The 20,063-nt window shown below is 49.0% G+C and overlaps 1 protein-coding gene and 2 non-coding genes across 3 annotated transcripts in view; 2 read left to right on the forward strand and 1 right to left on the reverse strand.

Annotated features, from left to right (window-relative positions):
• TMEM214 (transmembrane protein 214) overlaps window positions 1–16,676 on the forward strand; it is a 24,145-nt gene extending 7,469 nt beyond the window's left edge. Inside the window, exons 7-18 of the mRNA XM_015415182.1 lie at window positions 1–79; window positions 2,584–2,665; window positions 3,586–3,687; window positions 5,551–5,692; window positions 6,595–6,686; window positions 7,534–7,582; window positions 8,484–8,597; window positions 8,722–8,839; window positions 9,015–9,111; window positions 10,517–10,685; window positions 12,694–12,845; window positions 14,554–16,676. Of these exons, the coding sequence (XP_015270668.1) occupies window positions 1–79; window positions 2,584–2,665; window positions 3,586–3,687; window positions 5,551–5,692; window positions 6,595–6,686; window positions 7,534–7,582; window positions 8,484–8,597; window positions 8,722–8,839; window positions 9,015–9,111; window positions 10,517–10,685; window positions 12,694–12,845; window positions 14,554–14,680 (1,323 nt within the window). The 3' untranslated portion in view covers window positions 14,681–16,676. The remainder of the gene's footprint in view (window positions 80–2,583; window positions 2,666–3,585; window positions 3,688–5,550; window positions 5,693–6,594; window positions 6,687–7,533; window positions 7,583–8,483; window positions 8,598–8,721; window positions 8,840–9,014; window positions 9,112–10,516; window positions 10,686–12,693; window positions 12,846–14,553) is intronic.
• Window positions 16,677–19,335: 2,659 nt separating this feature from the next.
• TRNAA-AGC lies at window positions 19,336–19,408 on the forward strand. The gene has a single exon. It is a non-coding gene; the product is annotated as a tRNA-Ala (tRNA).
• A 419-nt stretch (window positions 19,409–19,827) lies between these two features.
• On the reverse strand, window positions 19,828–19,900 carry TRNAA-AGC. The gene has a single exon. It is a non-coding gene; the product is annotated as a tRNA-Ala (tRNA).
• Between the last annotated feature and the right edge of the window lie 163 nt (window positions 19,901–20,063).

Raw genomic sequence — 20,063 nt, forward strand, 5'->3', positions numbered from 1 at the left:
AACCGACCGGCCAAATGTCTCACCATCATGTGGGCCTTGGGGCAAGCTGGATTTACAGATCTTACAGAGGGACTTAAAGGTGAGTAGAGCAGGACTGTTGCCCCCAGGGGTCATTTCGTAGAAAAAGAGCTAGGGGAACTCATAAGCATAACTCATTAGCATATGCCACACCCCCTGACATCACCGGAAGTGTGTCATAAGGCCACACACCCCGCCCCCAACAGTCCCGGCCGCCACCACTGGCCTTGCAGCTCCACTGCCGAGTCCTATGAGGGGCCCGGCGGTGGACCTGCAAGGCCGGCGGGAGTGCAAGGAAGCCCCGCGAAGGCCCTCCCTGGCCCCAGGCAGGCAGGGGTGGGGAGAGGCAGGGAGGAAGCAACTTACCCTCCCTCTTCTCCTGCCTCCTCCTGGCTGAATGAGGGCCGGAAGCGGGGCGGCCGGAAGCAGGGGGCGGGGCTTCGTCATGTGTCCCGCCCCCCGGTACCTCACCCGGGGGAACTGCGTCCCCCCCCCCCGAAATGACCTCTGGTTGCCCCTGTCCAAATCTATCCTGTGCACTTCATAGGACTGTGTAACTTTTACTTAAACGTTTGTGCTCGACCATTCTGCTAGCCTACACCACAGCATTAGGTCGCTGTTCTCATAATCGTCACTCTGATAGTGACGGGACCGCCTCTCCCCGTATATTCCCCCAAGAGCACTGAGATCGGGGAATCTCCATCGCCTGGAGGTACCAGGCCCCTGAGAAACGAAGCTGACCCAAACCAGGACTAGGGCTTTTTCGGTGGCGGCTCCCACCTGGTGGAATGAGCTCCCGGAAGAGACTCGGGCCCTGCGGGACTTAGTGCAGTTCCGCAGGGCCTGTAAGACGGAGCTCTTCCGCCAGGCCTTTGAGGGGGAGCCGCCGCCGCCACTGTTCCATCAATGATTCCAACCACCTACCCCATGAATGAGGTAGATGTCGCCCAATAGTCCTGAGAAATATTCTTCCTGGTCCTCTTGCAGTGAAGAACTTGGCCGCAAGTGCGGGACGCCGTCCATCTTGATTTGTATATAAATTAATTGAGCACCAAATTTTATATTAGATATATTTTTATTATGTGTTGTTTTGTATTGACATTTTAACTTTGTAAGCCGCCCCGAGCTGAATACGGGATGGGGCAGGATATAAATCTCAAAAATAAAAAATAAATAAATAAATATGCTGAAGTTGGTTGCCCTATAATGTGGGAGGCAAATAAAAGGCAGTGGAGCTCCAGTCACATGGGATGGTCTGTTCCTTCCTTTGCAATGCAAGGAGGCAGAGAGGCTAGCTCAGTATGAAGAGTAAAGGCGGGCATTGTGCTGAGAGCCCCAAGGCCTGACCAAAAACCGTGATGTGTGTACTGCTGTTCCATGAGTGTAAGTTCTTTTGCACTTAACAGAGATGTTGAGGGGGGTTTTCTGCTGTGGAAGAGGGTCATGCTCAGGGCAGGGTCCGTGAGTCAGTAGGAAAGAACCTCCTTGTGTGCAGGAGGTCCCACGTTCAATCTCCAGCGTCTCTAGTTAAAGAATCTGGCAGTAGGCGATGTGGAAGACCTTCACCTGAGACCCTGCCAGTCTGAGTAGACAGTACTGAACTGGATGGACCGAGAGTCTGATTCGATAGCAGGCAGCTTCATTTGGTGCAGTCTTGATGTATCCAGCCACTATTTCCACTTGTGCAAGATGTAACACCACCCTCCAGTCCAATGTTCCCTCTAAGCTGTGGAGTCTTGTGTGCAAAAATTCTACTTTGTGAGCAACTGGCATTAAAGCTGTGAGCCAGCGATTTGGCTCCTGCATAAATTAGTTTGATCTGGAGCCGTCCTTCCTGAGCTAAGACAAAAATCTGTGAGCTGGAGGCTAAAAAACTGTGAGCTAGCTCACACTAACTCAGCTTAGAGGGAACACTGCTCCAGTCTAACAGTGACTGCAGGAAGCATTCAGTACCATAGGTCAAAGAAGCAGATAGCCTTTGCAGTTATCCCCCCCTTAAAATAAGGAGGTGCGAGAATCCGCCGCAAGGGCAGCAGAGCACTGTTGTGGAGAGGAACTGAGAAGGGAGCCTGAGCAAAGGGTAGGGAGTGGCAGCAGGAGAAGGAGGAGTACTGGATCAATTAACAACAATTTATATAATGCACATTTACCTTTGAGTGAGCTCTGTTTACCATAATGGAACTTCTGAATCCACAAGCGTAGAATGTTGCTGTAATGTGTTGGTGCAGAGTGAAGAAAAATAGCGAGCGAGAGAGGAAAGCAAGCTGTGTTCATGGACGCTCACTCATTGCCATAACCACCCGTAGCCATCCCCAAAACCTTGCCTATGGAAACATTTAAGATCAACAGTTTGATATTTGTTTACCAGCTCATTCTCCGTCCATTTGCCAGTATCAGATTTGGGTTCCCTCTTGAGCCACTGTCCCAGCCCGTGCAGAGTTGTCCCAAGTTGTTGTAGACGTCTTTGCATTGGCCCCTGGGTACATGGCACCCCCTGCCTCTACACTGTCCAAGAGCATGTAGATCTCTAACCAAATGCTGTGGTACCATCTTTTTCCTCTGCAGTGTGGCTCAGCATTATGCTTCCCGTTCTTGGTATCAAATCGCTCTCCCCGTACGCCATCGCCTACTTGGATCGGCTGTTGATGTGAGTTTTTTTGTGCCTTTGTTGCTGGGGGTGTGTGTGCCCATCAGGCCACATCTTGCTGGGAGCCATCATGGGGTGGGTTCTGTTAGCTTGGCACAGTTCCCTGTACTGCCCCGTTGCTACTGAGACTCCACAGGCAGCACGCCTCCCTTTGACGACAAAATATCACAGGGTTGTGCATTTCCAATAAATGAAGCTCTGTTTTATTTATCCAGTGTGAAGACTTGGGGGAGTATTAGTACGTTTATAGTGCTGAGAGTTGGGAACTTCTTTTAGAGACAAGTTTGCAGCTGTGTTTGTCCGAAAGTAACAGCCAAAAACAACAGTCCGTATAACACATGTCATTGGGTTGGTCCTAAACAGCACACAAGCCTTGAGTTCCCCATAATTCTTCATCATGCCAGGTCATGAAGAGTTCTAGAGAACTCAGTAGCGTGCACACTGTTATTGGATTAATCCTTATAAAAGTATTACGTGGATTGTATCTCCTTCTTTTAGAGAGCCGTCGTAAGGGAGCATCAGTGGACATTTAGTCAATTTTTTCCTTTGCCCATGACAAGCAGGATGCAAGAGAGAGGGATCCTGGGGCCCCCTCATAGGTGTTCAGAACAAAGCTGAATGCTCCATATCCTGCTGTACGTCCTACCCACTCCCTGTGCCCATGAGCACTGGGTTCTTGGTTTGTTGGGGGCATCTGCCTGTACCACGGGCCCTGTGGTGATGGTGAATGAAGCTCTTAGCATAATCAGTAGCAAAAAACAGCTGGGATGAGACTGAAGGGTGGCACTGCAAGGTAGTAAGTGAGACGGATGGATAGTTTCTGGGGTCCAGGCACTGGAAATGACCAAGAGAGCATCTATGGTCTTTGTATTTAGTATTGAGGCTATTCCCACTGATAGACACTGCTTGCTTTCTTGCAGGATGCACCCCAACTTGACAAAAGGCTTTGGCATGATTGGACCCAAAGACTTCTTCCCTATCTTGGACTTTGCCTTCATGCCCAACAACTCCTTACCACCCAGGTATAGCAGTGCATGTGGGAAATGTCCCCCCCCACACCCATTGTTCTGCAGTACTTATGCAGATGGGAGGGATCTCAGGTTATCTCGGATAGCAGAGGGAGGTTGCAGAGTGAAAGGTGTGGTCCTGGTATGGCCCACTTCCAGCCAGGCGTGGCCTATTTTTGAGAGAAGGCTCCATGGAGCAGAAACAGCAGCCAAACATGCAGGCTTTTATCTGACTTAGTCTACTTAGCAAAATTGGTTATAATCAAAATAGTGTGGCTGTTGGCACATAGCTATCAGTAATGAACAATATCCATATTATACCTGCAAAAGGTCAGATGATGTAAAATGCCTTCCCGGTGACAGTCAAATCCAGGCTGTTCTGCTCCCATTCATTGTAGCCTTCAGAGCAAAATTAATAATCCTCCAGCATCACAAAAGAAGTCTGAAATAGCACGCAGGTCGCTTTCCATTCACAGTGTGATGGTTATGGGTCCTTGTATCTATTATATTAGTTCATCAGAAATATGTAATATTTATCTTCTTTGTATGGCACCATGCTGCTGAGGCTCTGGGTAGAGGACCAGGTACTGCTAATATTAACATGTTCAAGCCTATGGTAAAATAGAACCCGGGGACGGAATCATCCTCAGCCTTCAGAGCTGCTGTTTCTTTTGACTAATCATTTTTAAAAATATTCTGCCAACTTGGTTCTTAAGGTAGTAGTGCTATGTAGTACTGGCTAGAGTGTTTGACTAGGATCTGGGAGACCTGGGTTCGGATTCCCACCCTGTCATGGATGCTTGGCTGGGTGTCTGTGGCCAGTCACACACACTCAGCCTAACCTACCTTCTAAGGTTGTTGTGAGGATAAAATGGAGGAGGGGAGAACAACATAAGCTACTTTGCTGTCCCCATTGGAGAGAATGGTAGGGGATGAAGTGAAGAAGAAGAAGAGAAGAAGAGATTGGATTTATATCCCACCCTTCACTACCCAGAGGTGTCTCAGAGTGGCTTACAAACTCCTTTCCCTTCCCCCTCCCCACAACAGACACCCTGTGAGGTAGGTGGGGCTGGGGAAAGCTGTGCCAGAACTATGGCTTGCCCAAGGTCATCCAGCAGGTGCAAGTGGAGGAGTGGGGAACCAAACCCAGTTCTCCCCAATTAGAGTCCGCGCACCTAACCACTACACCAAACTGGCCTAAATAAGTAAATAAAATTCTAACTACAGCAATTGTATCTTAACAGATTTTTTAAAAGCACTTTAAACAACCAGGCATAAATCTTAACACACTAAAACCGGTAAAACTATCCATCAAACTGGAGAAGCAGGGAGCTGTTGGTCCTGTGGTGTGCGGTTGTGCTAAGAGCAAAGCTGCCCTTCCCTTCGCCCCAGGCCTACTGACAGGTCTGATCTGCTGGGTGGGAAAGTGGGGCCTGGCCCTTCCCCAGGGAGTAGAGTGGTGGGGCCAGTGGCAGTTGCACAGCTAGTTGTCTTTGGCCAGGGGAAGAATGGCGTTCTCGATGGTAGAAGAAAAGAGCCAAGAATCCAGCAGCGCCTTCAAGACTAAGAAAATTTGTGGCAGGGTAGGAGCTTTCGTGAGCCACAGCTCACTTCTTCAGGTACCAGACAGGCTAACACAGTTACCCGTCTTGATTCTTGATGGTGAAGGCTCTTCAGGCTGGAGGGAAGATGTTCTGGTGGCAGGCTGTGGATGAAGGGCTAGGGTGCCATCTCTGTGCTGCTGGGTACTCTTATGGGAAAGCTCCAATAGTCAAAAATTGTCCTGCTACATGGCCTCCCCGGTACAAGGTGAGATCCTTCTCATTCCCGAGCACGATGTGCTGATGTGATATCTCCCCCCCCCCCCCCCCCCCCCAGCCTGCAGGAGCAGCTACGGCAGTCGTATCCCCGCCTGAAAGTGCTGGCCTTTGGGGCAAAGCCGGAGACCACCCTGCACACGTACTTCCCTTCCTTCCTCTCCAGGACCACTCTCAACTGCCCGGATGACATGAAAAAGGAGGTGAGGCCTGGACGGGTTGAAGAGAGGGTCAGGTTGCGCTTCTTCCTCACCCATTGGGTTCCTAGGGCTGCGGTATTTAGGCAGTTAATGAGCTAGGCTAATCTACCAATTAATGGGATTAAAAGTGCACTACCCTCATTAAGGTATATTTTTCGGTACTTAAAAAGCCACACGTGGCGGACATCCTCCTAGAGGAGCCGCTCCCTCTCATATTGGAGGGAGTGTGAGGAACGGAACCTTCAGAGATGATGCTTGCCGCTGCTCTTGGCTGGTGCACTGCCGAGTGAGGGTCTTGTTCTCCAGAAGCCCAGCTCCCAAGGGTTTCCTGGCCCCCTGAGGTAGTCCCTCACTCAGATCCCTTCCTGATCCCCTGAGAACAACAGTGAGGTCCAGATGTGAACTAATGTCACCCAGAGACATTGTGAGAAGACCAGATTTACTGGAAAAGACAATAATGCGAGGGAAAGTTGAAGGCAGCAGGAAAAGAGGAAGACCTAACGTGGTGGGTTAGTTCAGTCAAGGAAGCCACGGCCTTCAAGGCCTGAGCAAGGCTGTTAATGATAGTACATTTTAGAAGACATTAATACGTAGGGTTGCCCATAAGTCAGAAGCATCTTGACAGCGCATAACACACATATGAGACGGTATTCCATAGGTGTAGGCTCACCCACCCACATCTTCTCCCTTGTGTCCTAGAGGGAAGATGGGAACCTCAGGAGCTGAGGAAAAGCAATACTCTCCCTGCCCACAGCTGTGTTTGGGGGACCTGGAATTTCATAAAGGTCATCATCCAGCTCTCAAAACCAGTGTAGCCTCACGACTTTATATCAGTGATCCTGTTGCAGAATTTTCTTTCTGATTGTGAAACCTCCAAGGATCATTCTTCTCTCGCCCCTGTGCAGCTGCTGAACTGCCTGACCGACTGCCTCAAGTTGGATCCTCTCAGCTTCAGCGTCTGGAGACAGTTGTACATCAAACACCTCTCACAGTCCAGGTGCGAATAGGCGAGTGCCGTTGTATTGCTTCCATGATGCAAATTCATCCTATCTGAATTATGCTGGCTGGATTGCAACTTTGACTTGTGCGTGAAAAGCAAAATGTTCCTAGCCCTCACGGTATCTAAAGATGATAAACTGGGAGGGCCTGGGCTGAAGAATTTACAGGGAGGAACTGTGGCCCTGTAGCAGGACTGCCACTTTGCATACAGAGAGTATAGATTTCCCCCCCCCCCCAAAGCAAGTGTAGATGATGTGCCCATGTGTAAAGGAGAGCCAGCACCCTCGATCGTGGGTAGCGCCAGCATCTGCCCGTTCTACAATCACTGACCCCATCCTCAAATGTATTGTATGTACAGAGCTAATCGAAGGCAATTTCATGTATGTGTGTGTTCAGCTTCTTCCACTTCCTAGCCAGTCATTTCTAAATCCCTACTGGGTTTTTGGCAGGCACAGCAAAGACAAGTGGAGGTTCCCTCCCGCAAGTCCAGAAAGTATTTTAAAAAGTGAATGGACTCTGTGCCTAAAGAGCCTGCAGCGCTGGAAGGCCCCAGGTGTTTGCACTGCCCTGTCCTCTCCTCTGCCTCCTCCCAATAACTTATCTCTGTTCAGGCCCTGGAGTTCAGTCCCCCTTCTGTGTATCCCATCTGCAAGATGGCATAAGAGAGCAGAAGAAAGAGCAGAACTGTGAAGTGACATGTTAGCTTGTGCACAGAGCCGTGTTGTCTCTACTCCGACTGCAGAGCTTTTGTGCCACAGCAGCAGTTACGTTATGAACAGCCCTGATTCTTTAGGAGACGATGGCTCTCTGTGGCTAGTATCTTTGTTTTTCCTTTCCCTCCCCAGCCTGCTCCTGAATCACCTTTGCGAGTCCTGGGACAGCACCTCCAAAAAGGTTTGCGATCCTTGGTCATTTCTACTCTGCATGCAAGGGCAAACCTGGCAGAGAAAGGGCCCTGCCAAGAGAATGCCCAGTCCCATATCTGTTTGGGGTTCCTACCTAGGTGGAGTTGGCATAGGTTAGTCAGCAGCTGCAGGAGGGATGGCTTTTAAGAGCATATTTCAGTAAGATTCTAAGTATTTATAACATCACTGGTGTTTAGTTATGCCAGCCAGTCATACTTATCTTTTCCCACTAGCGATTGTTTGCAAAGTTTAGTGTAGTGTAGAGCCAGTTTGGTGTAGTGGTTAGAAGGGCGGACTGTAATCTGGGAGAACCGGGTTTGATTTTCCACTCCTCCACATATGCGGATGCTGGATGACCTTGGGCAAGCCATAGTTCTCTCAGCGCTCTCTGAGCCCCACCTACCTCACAGAGTGTCTTGTGGGGAGAGGAAGGGAAGGAGAGTGTAAGCCACTCTGAGACCGAGTGAAGGGCAGGGTATAAATCCAATATCTTCTTCTCTCTCTCCTTTTATTACCTGTCTGGAGCCTCATGGGTAAGATGGATTAGAAGGCTGAGAGAGATGCTAACTGCAGTTATTTCGTGGCTTGCACGCCAGTTCAGAGCAAAGAAAGTAGCTGGCCCATCTGCTTTGTGGTTGTGATTCAAGAGGCTGGCTCTGTTTCCACGTTGGGAACATTAGGTTGCCTGGGAGAGGAGGAGGGCCAGCCCTTTGAAGCAGGGAGCTGGGCCTCTCCCCCCCTCCCCCGGAGGCAAGTGGCTGGCTGGCATTTCAGTGCTCGGACCGTCCTGCTCCTGAAGGGCTGGCAACCCTCTCAACTCAGTCTGCAGCCGCTGCTTCCTCCTCCTCCTGCTGCTTCACAGTACTGTTTGTGATGCTCTTCTCCTCCAGATGCGAAAGTCTTTGCAGGAAACCGTCCATTCCTTTAAAGTCACAAACGAGGAGCTGGCCTTGAAAGGGCCGAACAGTGTTCAGGATGTAGCCGCTTGCAGATCCACCTGTAAGGTAAATTCCCTTGCTTGGAAAGGAGAAGGTGGGCTTGGGAGGTTCCAGCAGGTCCTTAATGAGCCTCGTGACTCCCCCACCCCGCTAAACTGGTTTGATTCCTCTTGGCTTCTGTCCTCTTTAGAACTTGCTGCTCAAGATGAAAGGCAGTGGGTTCCCCTGGTTTCGGCTGCTGCTGGTTATCCTGGTGTTTACCACAGGGTTTTTGATGCATGATGTCAGAACTCATGGCTCCTTCGAAGGTTGGTCCTGCCTGGGAGGAAAGGGGATCTGTGTGGGAAGGGGGATTTCTTAACTCCCTTTTAAGGAGAAGCAAACTGTTTCCCTTAAGGGTAGATAGACTTGGCCTGCGCAGCCCACTCTTGACCCCACTTCCACTAAAGGAAGCCTGTCTGTGTGTTTTCCCCCCCCTGCCAGCTTCTGCCTCTGCTCATGTCCTCCGCAATTCTGGCATCCTGTCTGCTTCTCAGCAAGCCTGGAACAAAGTTTCCCATTACTCTTTCAAAGGATACAGGTCAGTGACTTACTGTGGATCTGCGTCAGCGGAGAAGAACAATAGAAGCACCTTCCCTTAAGGGCAGGTGGGGGCAAGGCGCTCATAGCAGCTCAGCACTTAGCATGGGTGAGGCTCCTGGTGTGTTGCCTAGAGCCTAAACTCTGAACGATGGATAGCTCAAGAAGGAGAACAAAATAGGCTCAGGCACGGATTCATTTGGTTTACTGCTGCCATTGTGCAAGTTTCTGTGCACTACCTTTTCAATCCAGAGACTGACCAAGTTGGCTGCATGTGATCTTTGGGTGGAGCTGATAGACTCCAGGTGATGTTGGCAGGGTCAGCTCAATCGATCCTGGAGGTCCCTTCCAACTCTTATGATTCTGTGATTCTAATTGGGCTTAGTGCTGGCTTCCCTTGTACCTTCTTCTCCCCCCCCCCACTATGAAAAATGTGAAAAGAGGTGTAGTTTCATAACTCATTCTGCCTCTTTTCTTTGTGAGCAGCTCAACAGCAAATGGTCACAGCAAAGATAATTTCCCGACAGTGCTTTCTACTGATTTACTGGACTGGCAAGAATAGAAACTTACAACTTTAGGTCAGACAAAAAGCAAAAAAGTCACAGATCTCTAATATGAATATCTGGCGAAAGGATATAAACTTAGATCCATACAGCTACATTTGCTAGATTATTTTCTGTCTCTCTCTCCTGCTTCTGAGTAGAGACATCTGCTAAGATTTAAGCATTCTACAAGACTTGAGCTAGCCATACTTCATATCATACTGGGGACTGGGGTGGTCATGCATGTTGGAGGATATTGCAGTGACTCCCATATATTTCATTCAAGATTGCTAGTAGATCAAATACATTGTTTTTTTAAAATAGCCTTTTAAAATAATAATGATAATTAGTATTATTAATAAATTAAAATAGGGATACAGGAAAACAAGGGGAAAAGGGATATATAATTGTAATGATCTACAATTTATTCATAACAAGGATTGCTAGTAGATCAGATACATCGCTGTGGGTGTAAAGTTCATTGTTCAAAGTGTCATATTTCCAGTCAAGGCATTCTCGATGCACAGTCCAGCTAATCCATTGCAGCTTCTTTTACAAACCTCCTCTGCTGCTAAGGCCTGAGTTGTAATTTGTCGGGCACCCTTATCCCTGGGAGGAAATGTCTTTCTCTTTGTGCCGCATGAGGATCTGGAAGACTCAGGTTCAGATCCCCACTTGGCGATGGACGTTCACTGGTGTGTGTGTGTGTGGGGGGGGACACTGCTGCCTCTCAGCCTCACCTCCCTCTCAGAGTGGTGATTAGGAAGGAATGGAGATGGGGACCCCACTGGGAGTTGCTTTGGGGACCCCACTGGGAGGAGAAGCGGGGTGTCAATGTCTAAACAAAGACCTCTTCCCTTCCAGCTGGCTAGAAGCAAACGTGCCTCTCTACTATTCGCACATGGTGACCGTGCTGGGACCAAACCTGGAGCTAGTCTGGGCCAAGACTAATGAGACCGCCGTGTACATCTCTGGGAAGTGCTCTACTCAGCTAGCCTGGCTCGGAGACAACCTGCCCAGGCTCATTGAATGGGTAAGGGTGGCGTTTCCTCCTTTTGCCTGCCCAGCTTGCCAAATAGAGGTAGGGAGGAGGAAGGTAGCCCGGGGCAGGGGTCACGGTGTGGAATCACTACAGGAAACAGAGAAAACAGAGAAAAAAGTGGCTAAGAGAAGACTTCACTGAGTGTGAGCATTATGCAGAGAGGCAGCATGCAGAGATGAATGCTGAGTAGGAAAGGATGCACTTGAGTCTGCACATATTCTGCTCTGAAGAAGCCTTACGAAACAGGTGTGGGAGCAAGCCTGTCTGCAGATTCATGACCTTTATGCTATTTGTCTACAATCCAATATTAGTACAAGAAAGACAGAGAGAAAATTTACTGTTTATATGAACTTTAGATTATTGGACTGTGCTTGTCAACATTGTGGAATCATTTTTTGACGTTTATTTTTGTATGAATGTACAGAAATGTCAGAACCCACAGCTAACAACGAAGTACATGCATTCAGGAATAGTTATACTTTTATTGCAAAGCTATAGATGCAGTAACATAGGCACTGTTAGGAATGGCTACAGCCACTGGAGCATAATAGGATGTAGGGTATTTTTATATATACCCCCCCATGGCTTCGGCCAATTAGGGACCCTCCTGTGCACGGGATAAGTCAGGCAACCGTTAGGGAGCTAAAGCTGAGAACCAGGAGGCTCTCACGGTACATAGGAGTCCTCCAGACAACACAACCTCCTCCAGCATATCTGTATAGATAAGCGTTTCAGCAAAAAGCAGAGCAGCAGGGATAGGAATGCAATAACAATTAACAAAACACAGAATGAACTCCCCAACCCTCATGGCAGCATAGCTGACATGTATTAGTATTGAACTATTTTTTTGAAAATCTATAAAAGTGAGATTCCCTTCATAAATATATCACGGTTGCCATTGACTATTTTCTACTCACTGTAACAAAAAATAGCAGCTGGGACAGGAAAAGCTCTCAGGAGTGTTGAAAGGTGTGGATGGAGAGGAGAACCAGCAACAGCCAGAGGCTCAGTGTATCTGATGAAAGGGGAGGAAAGTCCATCGATACACCTGCTACTCTTGGATTGCCCCTTCTGCTATTCAGGGCGGGACTTTTCATTCTCCAGATCAGGAGTGTTGCTATCATAGCTTCAAGTTCTGTATCTCTTTTCCCCTTTCCCCTGCTTAATTTTCCTTTCTTCCAGACAGTTATGTGTGATCTGTATTCCTGTGGCGAGTTCTTTAAAGGGATGTAGAGCCACACATTAAATTCACATCTGCTCTTAGCAGCCCCAACTCCTCAAGAAAGGGATCAGAATTAATAACTCCAGTCTGTAAAGGTAAAGGTTTCCCTTGATCGAAAGCCAGTCGAATCCGACTCTAGGGTTGTGGTGCTCAGGGCTATTTTTGGGCAGGAATGTCTCCAGGGCTATTTTTGGGCAGGAATGCACAGGAACGGAGTTCCGGCTGGCTCCCGAGCTGGCCACGCCCAGCAGGAACTCATTAGCATAATAGGCCACACCCAACAGCAGAAACTCATTAGGATTGGTTACATTAGGGGTGTGTGGCCTAACATGCAAAGGAGTTCCTTCTACAAAAAAAGCCCTGGGTTTTGACAACAAACAAGGTAAACAGAATAAGAAGCAAAAGGTGGGTGTGGCTGGATTGACCACACTTCTGGTAACATGGGGGTGCAGCCTAATGTGCTAATGAGCTGTGCTGTCAGGGTTGTGGCCTAATATGCTAATGAGTGTCTGCTGTTGGGTGTGGCCTATTATGCTAATGAGTTCCTGCTGGGCTTTTTCTACAAAAAGAGCCCTGGCGGTGCTCATCTCCGTTTCAAAGCCGAAGAGCCAGCGCTGTCCGAAGACGTTTCCGTGGTCATGTGGCCGGCATGACGAAACACCAAGGCGCACGGGACGCTGTACAGGCTGTAAGCTGTATGCGAAAGATGTGGGCTGTGTTGCAAACCGTCTGCAGTGCAAGTGGCTGAGCTTAACACCTCACTTCTTTGGCCTGCAGCTCCAGACGCACCTTCCGGATTCTGTGTTGTACCTGGCCGAGCACCTCAAGGAGCTGCTGCTCTTCCTCATGCAGAACTACCTTCTGCCAGCCGTGGACTACGTTGCTGGGACGCTGGAGCAGGGCTGGGACCTCTGGGTGGCTTCTTGCAGGTGAGAATTTTCAGCATGAATTTGGCAGGAAAGTTATGACTCTCCCCCACAATGACTCTGTGTAGGAGAGCCTAAGGCAGACCAGAAAGGGGAGGGACCTCTCAAAAAAGAAGGTCAGACTAAGAGATGAACTGGGGAGGTGATCTACCACGTAGAGCATTAATTGCGAATATAGCTGTGCACTGTTCTTGCCCATGTGGATGCAAAACTTGGATGTTCTTGAAGAACGTACACTCCTAGGAATCACAGCTTTTAAAATTCCTGCCTAGGATTTCATAAGCCAAGCTGGCCAGTAGTTGTTGAAGGTGGGGAGTGCTTCTGTTCCCCGTGCGTCATTCCAAAGGATAAATTACATAAAATAAGCAGCGGCAGATTTGCAGCAGACACTGCTCATGCTGTTCCAAGCTCTTCAGCCAAATGGACTACAGACACAGGGCCCTGCTTTGTTAGCTTCTTTGGCTATCACGAATGCGTTCCCCGTTTGTACATGTAGGGTGCAAACAAACCAGTTTGTGAGGGTATCAGTGCTCAGTAATCGCTGCGGCACAGTGAGATTATCGAAGATTATTCTGTGTAGAGAAGCACAAGACCCAGAATTAAGACCTGTTGTAATCTAGAAGGTTTGACAGATTGCTCTGCTGAAGGTGCTCAACCAGGGCTTGGATACCAAACCCTTTTAATACCGTGGGCTTCTTGGTGTTAGGGGGAGGCAGTGTTGGGGACTTTCAGCCTCTCCTTCAGCTTTGGATGGATCAGAGTTGGAATGTGTGGCTGCGTAAGGCAGCTGCTTGTGCAAAAGGACAGCTCTTGGCTCTTTCCAGCTTATGCATCTTTGTCACTGTCCTGAGCCAGGGGGGAGCAGGGAGAGGAGCCATCAGGGCAGCCCTCCTTTAATTTCTTCACACTCCATCCCAGCCTGCATGGGTAGAGAACTTGAGGGATGGCAGGATGGGCCCCTGCCTGGTGGAATGAGCTACCAGGAGAGCCAGTTTGGTGTAATGATTAAGTGCACGGACTCAAATCTGGGAGACCAGGTTTGATTCCCCACTCCTCCACTTGCAGCTGCTGGATGACCTTGGGCAAGCCGTAGTTCTGATAAGAGCTGTTCTTGAAAGAGCTCTCTCAGCCCCACCTACCTCACAGGGTGTCTGTTGTGGGGAAGGGAAAGGAGTTTGTAAGCCGCTCTGAGACTCTGAGTGAAGGGTGGGGTGTAAATCCAATCTCCTCTTCTCCCCAACCCGCTGCTGCCGAGATCAGGGCCCTGTGGGACCTATTAACAGTTCCGCAGGGCCTGCAAGACAGAGCTTTTCTGCCAGGACGTTGGTTGACCCGGCAGGCATCCACTTTTATCTCCCCCACCCCCGGGTGACTTCAGATCCCAAAAGCCAGATTGGAACCACACTATCAGCTGTTGAGGCATCGTGTTTAAATGCTGATGATTTTATTAATTTAATGTTGATGATCTTATTGATTTTAATGAATTATTATAATGTGTTTTAATTTGTAAATCTGCATTGATTGCAGGTATATATGTTGGTACCCACCCTGAGCCTACAGTGTGGGGAGGGTGGGATATAAATCTAATGTGAGATAAATAAATAAATCAAGTGGGAAGACCAGCAGTGAGCCTGGCTGCGATTCTTTGTACGACACATGGCCAGAGCATGCAGCTTCAGTCTCTGATACAGCTCTGTTTTCCTCCTCCTAGTGGCGAAGGGTCCTGGGACTGCTTGAGAAGACAGCTGGCGAGCCTCACCCATTCCTCTTGGATGTACCTCCAGGACACAACCGTGGCCATCAAGAACTGGGCCTTGGCCATCATCTCCGGCCACTGAGATCCAGGAGTTGGGCGGGAGGTTTGGGTTACTGCTGGTGACTGACAGCGGAGTGTGCCAACTGCTTGTCCTTGGCGCTGTTCCTCAGGGGCGGGGGCGATCCCCTGCTGTGAAGCCCTGCTCCGCCTGGGCCTTCCGGGCTCCGAACCCGCTGTGCTGGCAGGCCAGTTCTCCCCGTTCTCTGCTCAGGCCTTAGCTGCCCCCTTCTCGTTGGTCGGTCCTGTCGCTTAGCTGTTGGCTACAGGGTCGTGGTGTCGGCAACAGCTTTTGAGGCAGCAATGCCCACCCCCAACCGATTGTCCTTCGTGCTGCTTGAGGCTGGGGTGCAGGTCAAAAAGCCTTGCCTCTCTCCTACCTGAGTAAACTGTTCAGTGCCGTTATCCCAGGGAAATGGGTCACGGGGGGGGGGACAGTGATCTTCCCTGCCATTTTATGCATGGAGCCTCCCATTCCTTGAACCCCCCTGCCCCCATCCCTCTACTCCTGAAGAGTCATTCCCAAGGTCCGGTGCTTGCTTGTGATGCTCTCTTGCTAGTCTCCCCCCCATCTCCTTGTCACCTGGGAAGAAGGGCTTCACGCACAGCATCCCGGACTCCAGCCTGCCTGCTTCAACTGGCCAGCAACCCCCATGCGGTAGAAGCAAGGATTTTGAGCCTTTTCTTCTTCTCCCTCCAAGAGCTGCCTTTGACTTCTTGTGTACCCAGGAAAGAGGGGCCTGGCGGCTGAGGATGGGTAATTCTTCAGCCATGTGAGTAGGAATGAGAGCAATGCAAATTCCGTAGGGAAGGGAGAAGGCGGTTGCTCCCCTTCATAGTGTTGGAGAGAAGCTTGTGAGTCCTGTAGGGGCAACTCTCCCGTCCTCCACAAGCACTTAGGGAAATGGAACAATTCTCACAAATGATGGATGTGGGTGGGGAATCCTGTTTTTAATCGCATTTTCTCAGTCCACTTTTAAATTCTCCGTCTGCCTCTAAATTAAACGTTGCCCTCCTGGAGGGAAGGTGGAATGCTGCCGTGGTCGGTCCCAGGCGGATTAGTCCGTGTGGGCATGGCCTTGTGGCTGCCTCCACACTCTGGCGTGGATACCGCTGGGTATTCCTGTCCCCTCCTTGAAATTAATGTGTAGGGACCAAGTCATGATGGATTTGCTTGGGGAAATAACAGTTTGGAGGAAGCGTCTCTTAAATTGTGTGGCACATTCCTCCATAGTGTCATGTCAGGATTGTCTGCTAACAGGCTGGGCCTGCGTTTCAGTGCACATCAGGTGCTGCTTGCCCGGCCAGACTCAGGTGGATGGGTGTTAGAGCAGGACTTGTGCGAAGCACATTGTCTGCCCTTGTGGGCCTGGCCGCTGATCATGGGCTGTGCTCCTTGACTCATTTGGAATTCCAAAGGTAATGGGACTAAGTCATGACAGTTATGTGACACTCCTGTCATGTGCAATAAAGGAAAATCTCTTTGGTTACAATCCTTGCTTTCATGTTGTCTGTCTCTGCCCCTTGCATCAGCCGGCCTCTTGGGCTGCACCACATCCCCTTTTTACCCCCATCATCTTTCCGTACTGGAGCCACCACCCTTTCTTTCTTAAAACTGGCCCTAAATCCTCTGTCCCTTCTTCACTGTCCTTTCAGAGGTTGGGTTGATGCTCTTCCTCTATTTCTCATTCTGTGTGCATGAAATTTATTCAGTCCACCTTTCTTGCCAAGACTCAAGGTGGATTACAACCCCCCAAAATGCAGTAAGAACAGTATAAGACACAACTATCAGAATCAGAGAACGTTACACAGAAACACATTACAATACTGTAAAAGCAGGAACTGCAAGACTGCAAAACAATGTAGTGGAACATAAAATAAACAGTAATAAAACTGGATGACAAAAAATGTGCAGGCATGGTGCTGTTCTGGGGGTTTTTTGCATTAACTCACTGCCAAGGGGAGAGATTTGTTGTGCATTCTGACCTGACTTGGTTGTAAAAGAAGAGATTGGATTTATACCCCACCCTTCAGTACCCAAAAGAGTCTCCTAGTGGCTTACAATGTCCTTTCCCTTCCCTTCCCCTCCCCACAACAAATACCCTGTGAGGTAGTTGGGGCCGAGAGGGCTCTTTCAAGAACTGCTCTTCAAAGAACAGCTCTGAAAAAAATTGTAACATCCAAGGTCACACCAGCAGCTGCATGTGGGGGACCAAACCTGGTTCTCCCAGGTAGAGTGTACACCTAACCATTACACCAAACTGGCTCTCGAGGACATAGGGGCAGTATTTAAAATACACTCTTCCCCTACCAAATGGGTCTAAGGTAGCTGCTACCGGGTTGGCTGGGAAAATACTTTCAACCATAGTGGGGAACAAGCCATGGGGTCAGAGCACAGAAGGAGCCCTATCCATCCAAGTCAGGTGATGTTGCCATCCTCTTGATCTCGGTGTGCATGCAGAAAAGCAGGAACCATGGCACCCTCCCTCTATGCTGCAGTTCCTTCCAAATGGTAGAATTTTGATTTTAAAGTTCTACAGGGGCTCAGCAACGTTCCCCCTGGGCTTGGCTTGTGTTTCCTGGTCTCTGCACTTCTTCGGTGTACTGCCCGAGGTTCTGGCCTTGACATCCATGTGGTTATAACTCCCCTGCCTGTCACATGGATGATTTCAAGTGAGCATGTTGGGGGTTTGCAGCTCAGTGGGTCCCATGCTCAGTGGATTATGGTGGTTTGTCCTAGACTAGTCCAGAGGTGGCTAAACTGTGGCTTGGGAGCCACATGAGGCTCTTTCGCACATATTGTGCAGCTCCCACTAGAGTGGCTTGGGAAGGAAAGGGCCATGCCTCCCCAATTGGTCTTTCCTTCCCCTGCCGGCACAGAGAAAGAAGGCAACTTGAACTTTAAATGCATTCTCAAAGCACACACCACACCCCGCCAGTTGGCTTGGAGAAGGCATTTGTCTGTTTAAATCACTTCGCCAAGCCAAGCTAGCCGGCAGGGGGGGCTTGGAGGCAGTGTTCCCTCTAAGCTGAGTTAGTGTGAGCTAGCTCATGGTTTCTTAGCCTCTGGCTCACACATTTTTGTCTTAGCTCAGGAAGGATGGCTCCAGAGCAAACTAATTTATGCAGTAGCCAAATTGCTCGCTCACAACTTTTAATGCCAGTAGCTCACAAAATAGAATTTTTGCTCACAAGATTCCAAAGCTTAGAGGGAACACTGCTTGGAGGACACATTTAAAGTTGCTTTCTTTCCACCTCTCCCTCGCCCATCTATTTGCTTGCTTTCCACTTTCTTTCCACCTTTCTCTTCCTCCCCATTTAAAGTTATCAATTTAACATTAATAAAAGCAAATTTGCATATTTTTTCAGTAAAAATGTGTGTAATATTTATTCATGTTTTGTGGCTCTCAAACATCTTCTCGTGTCCTGGCACTGGTGGACCTCCTGATGGCACCTGGTATTTTGGCCACTATGTGACAGTGTATTGGACTGGATGGGCCATTGGCCTGATCCAACATTGGCTTCTCTTATGTTCCTACCTGACGTTTATTCTATGTGGCTGTTATATTAAGCAAGTTTGGCCACCCCTGCTCTAGTCCAGGTCTCTTAAGCACAACACCCTATGCTTTTGACTAGGTCCTCCTGCCTATGGTGCTTGTCAGTAGATTGAGGAAGAATCCATAGGAAAGAAAGGATAAGGCGGGGGAGGAGGGCAGGACTGAGGCCTGTACACCCTTGTACGAAGAGCTAGCTCAGCACCATGCAGGTTTGGGATGCATTTATTTGCCTACAACCCTGAGAATGGGGCCTTGCAGTCTGTTTCAGAAACCCTGAGAAGATTCCAGTCACCTCTTCTGTCCCTAAAATTGACTTGTAGCATTGGTTCACCTTGCCTTGAATAGCCGTGGCTGATACAATCGTATCAGATATGGGATACTAAGCAGATGGCCCTGGTCAATATTTGAATGGGAGGCCACCAAGAAATACCAGGGACTCCAGGTGCAGGCAGGCAATGGTTCTCTCACTTTGAAACACTACAGGTAAACCATAAGTTGGCTGCGACTTGACAGCAAAAGAAAAGCATCTGGGTATCAAGTTCAACTGGTGATGGTCTTCCATAATGACTATTCCCAGTACACACTTTCTAAAGCAGTCAACTGGAGGTTTTAGACAGCATTGAACCGATGAGATTACTTAGTATAATAGATTTTGTGCCACTCCCTGAAATTTTGAGCGAATGAGCACCAAGCATCTGAACAGGGGCTGTATGTGTTTCCTTCACTGCCTATCTCTGCGGGGAGTAGAGCTTAACTGAAGGTATTCTTCAGGCAAGTTTGAGCCCCAACCTGTGAGTGGCCGAGGTGGGAAGTCCAACGAATATTCTCATCATTCCTCTATAAAAAGGGCAGGAAAGCTCTTCCCTAAATGCGGAGTAAAGGCGTAAGTGGCCAGCGAAGCGCGCGATGCTCCAACACAATCAGGTCGGCAAATCCTTCGCTGAGCCTCGCCCAAGGCTGACTTAAATGGGCTGCAGCATTCCTAGCGGAGAGAAGGAGACGCACTGGAACGCTTCACATGTTTTGATGTGCTCATGCAGAAGAGCTCGCTGTTGTTTTCGCCCTGTTTGCCCCCTGCTGGAGAGAAGTTTTGATTCAGTTCAGTGAAACCAGTTAATAGCACGGGGGATTAGCTCAAATGGTAGAGCGCTCGCTTAGCATGCGAGAGGTAGCGGGATCGATGCCCGCATCCTCCAACGACTTAGATTTTGAACCACCTTCCAAAAATAAAAATGAGCCGCCAGTTTTTATTAAATATAGAACGGTCGCCTTACCAAACCGGACGGGCAAGGTTTGCTTGGTCTCTCCTTTTTAACGCAGAAAACTGACGCACTTTATCATGTCTGTATGAGCTCGCCTTTTCAGACAGAGCAAGCGAGAAGGGCAACAGGAACACGAGGTCTCTCAAAGAGGCAGTCTTTTTGGCTTTCCTGTGCATGCATGCAAACTTTAATTCTGGGTAGACGTTTTGTGTGCACACACCTGAATCTTTCCTCCTAGGAAGCAAGACGCGTTTATCTCGGTGAATCCTACAAGAGCATATTGCTGCAAAGCTGATGGTGTTCTTTCCGCTCATTCATGGCCAAAATGACTGCCTCTTTGAAAAAGTCCTTGTTGGAGGATGCGGGCATCGATCCCGCTACCTCTCGCATGCTAAGCGAGCGCTCTACCATTTGAGCTAATCCCCCACTCTTGCCAAACTGCTCCACTGAACAAAATTTATACCCAGAAATAAACTAATAAAAGGGAGCACTCAAAAAGTAAGCGTGCACGTTCGGAAAATTTAAGAGTAAGCTACCTCCTTTGTTTGATCCGAAATACAGTCTGGAGAACGCTGCTTAGGAAGCAGAT

The sequence above is a fragment of the Gekko japonicus genome, unplaced genomic scaffold (assembly GCF_001447785.1).
Source record: "Gekko japonicus isolate JY-2015 unplaced genomic scaffold, Gekko_japonicus_V1.1 scaffold63, whole genome shotgun sequence".
Lineage (NCBI taxonomy): Eukaryota > Metazoa > Chordata > Lepidosauria > Squamata > Gekkonidae > Gekko > Gekko japonicus.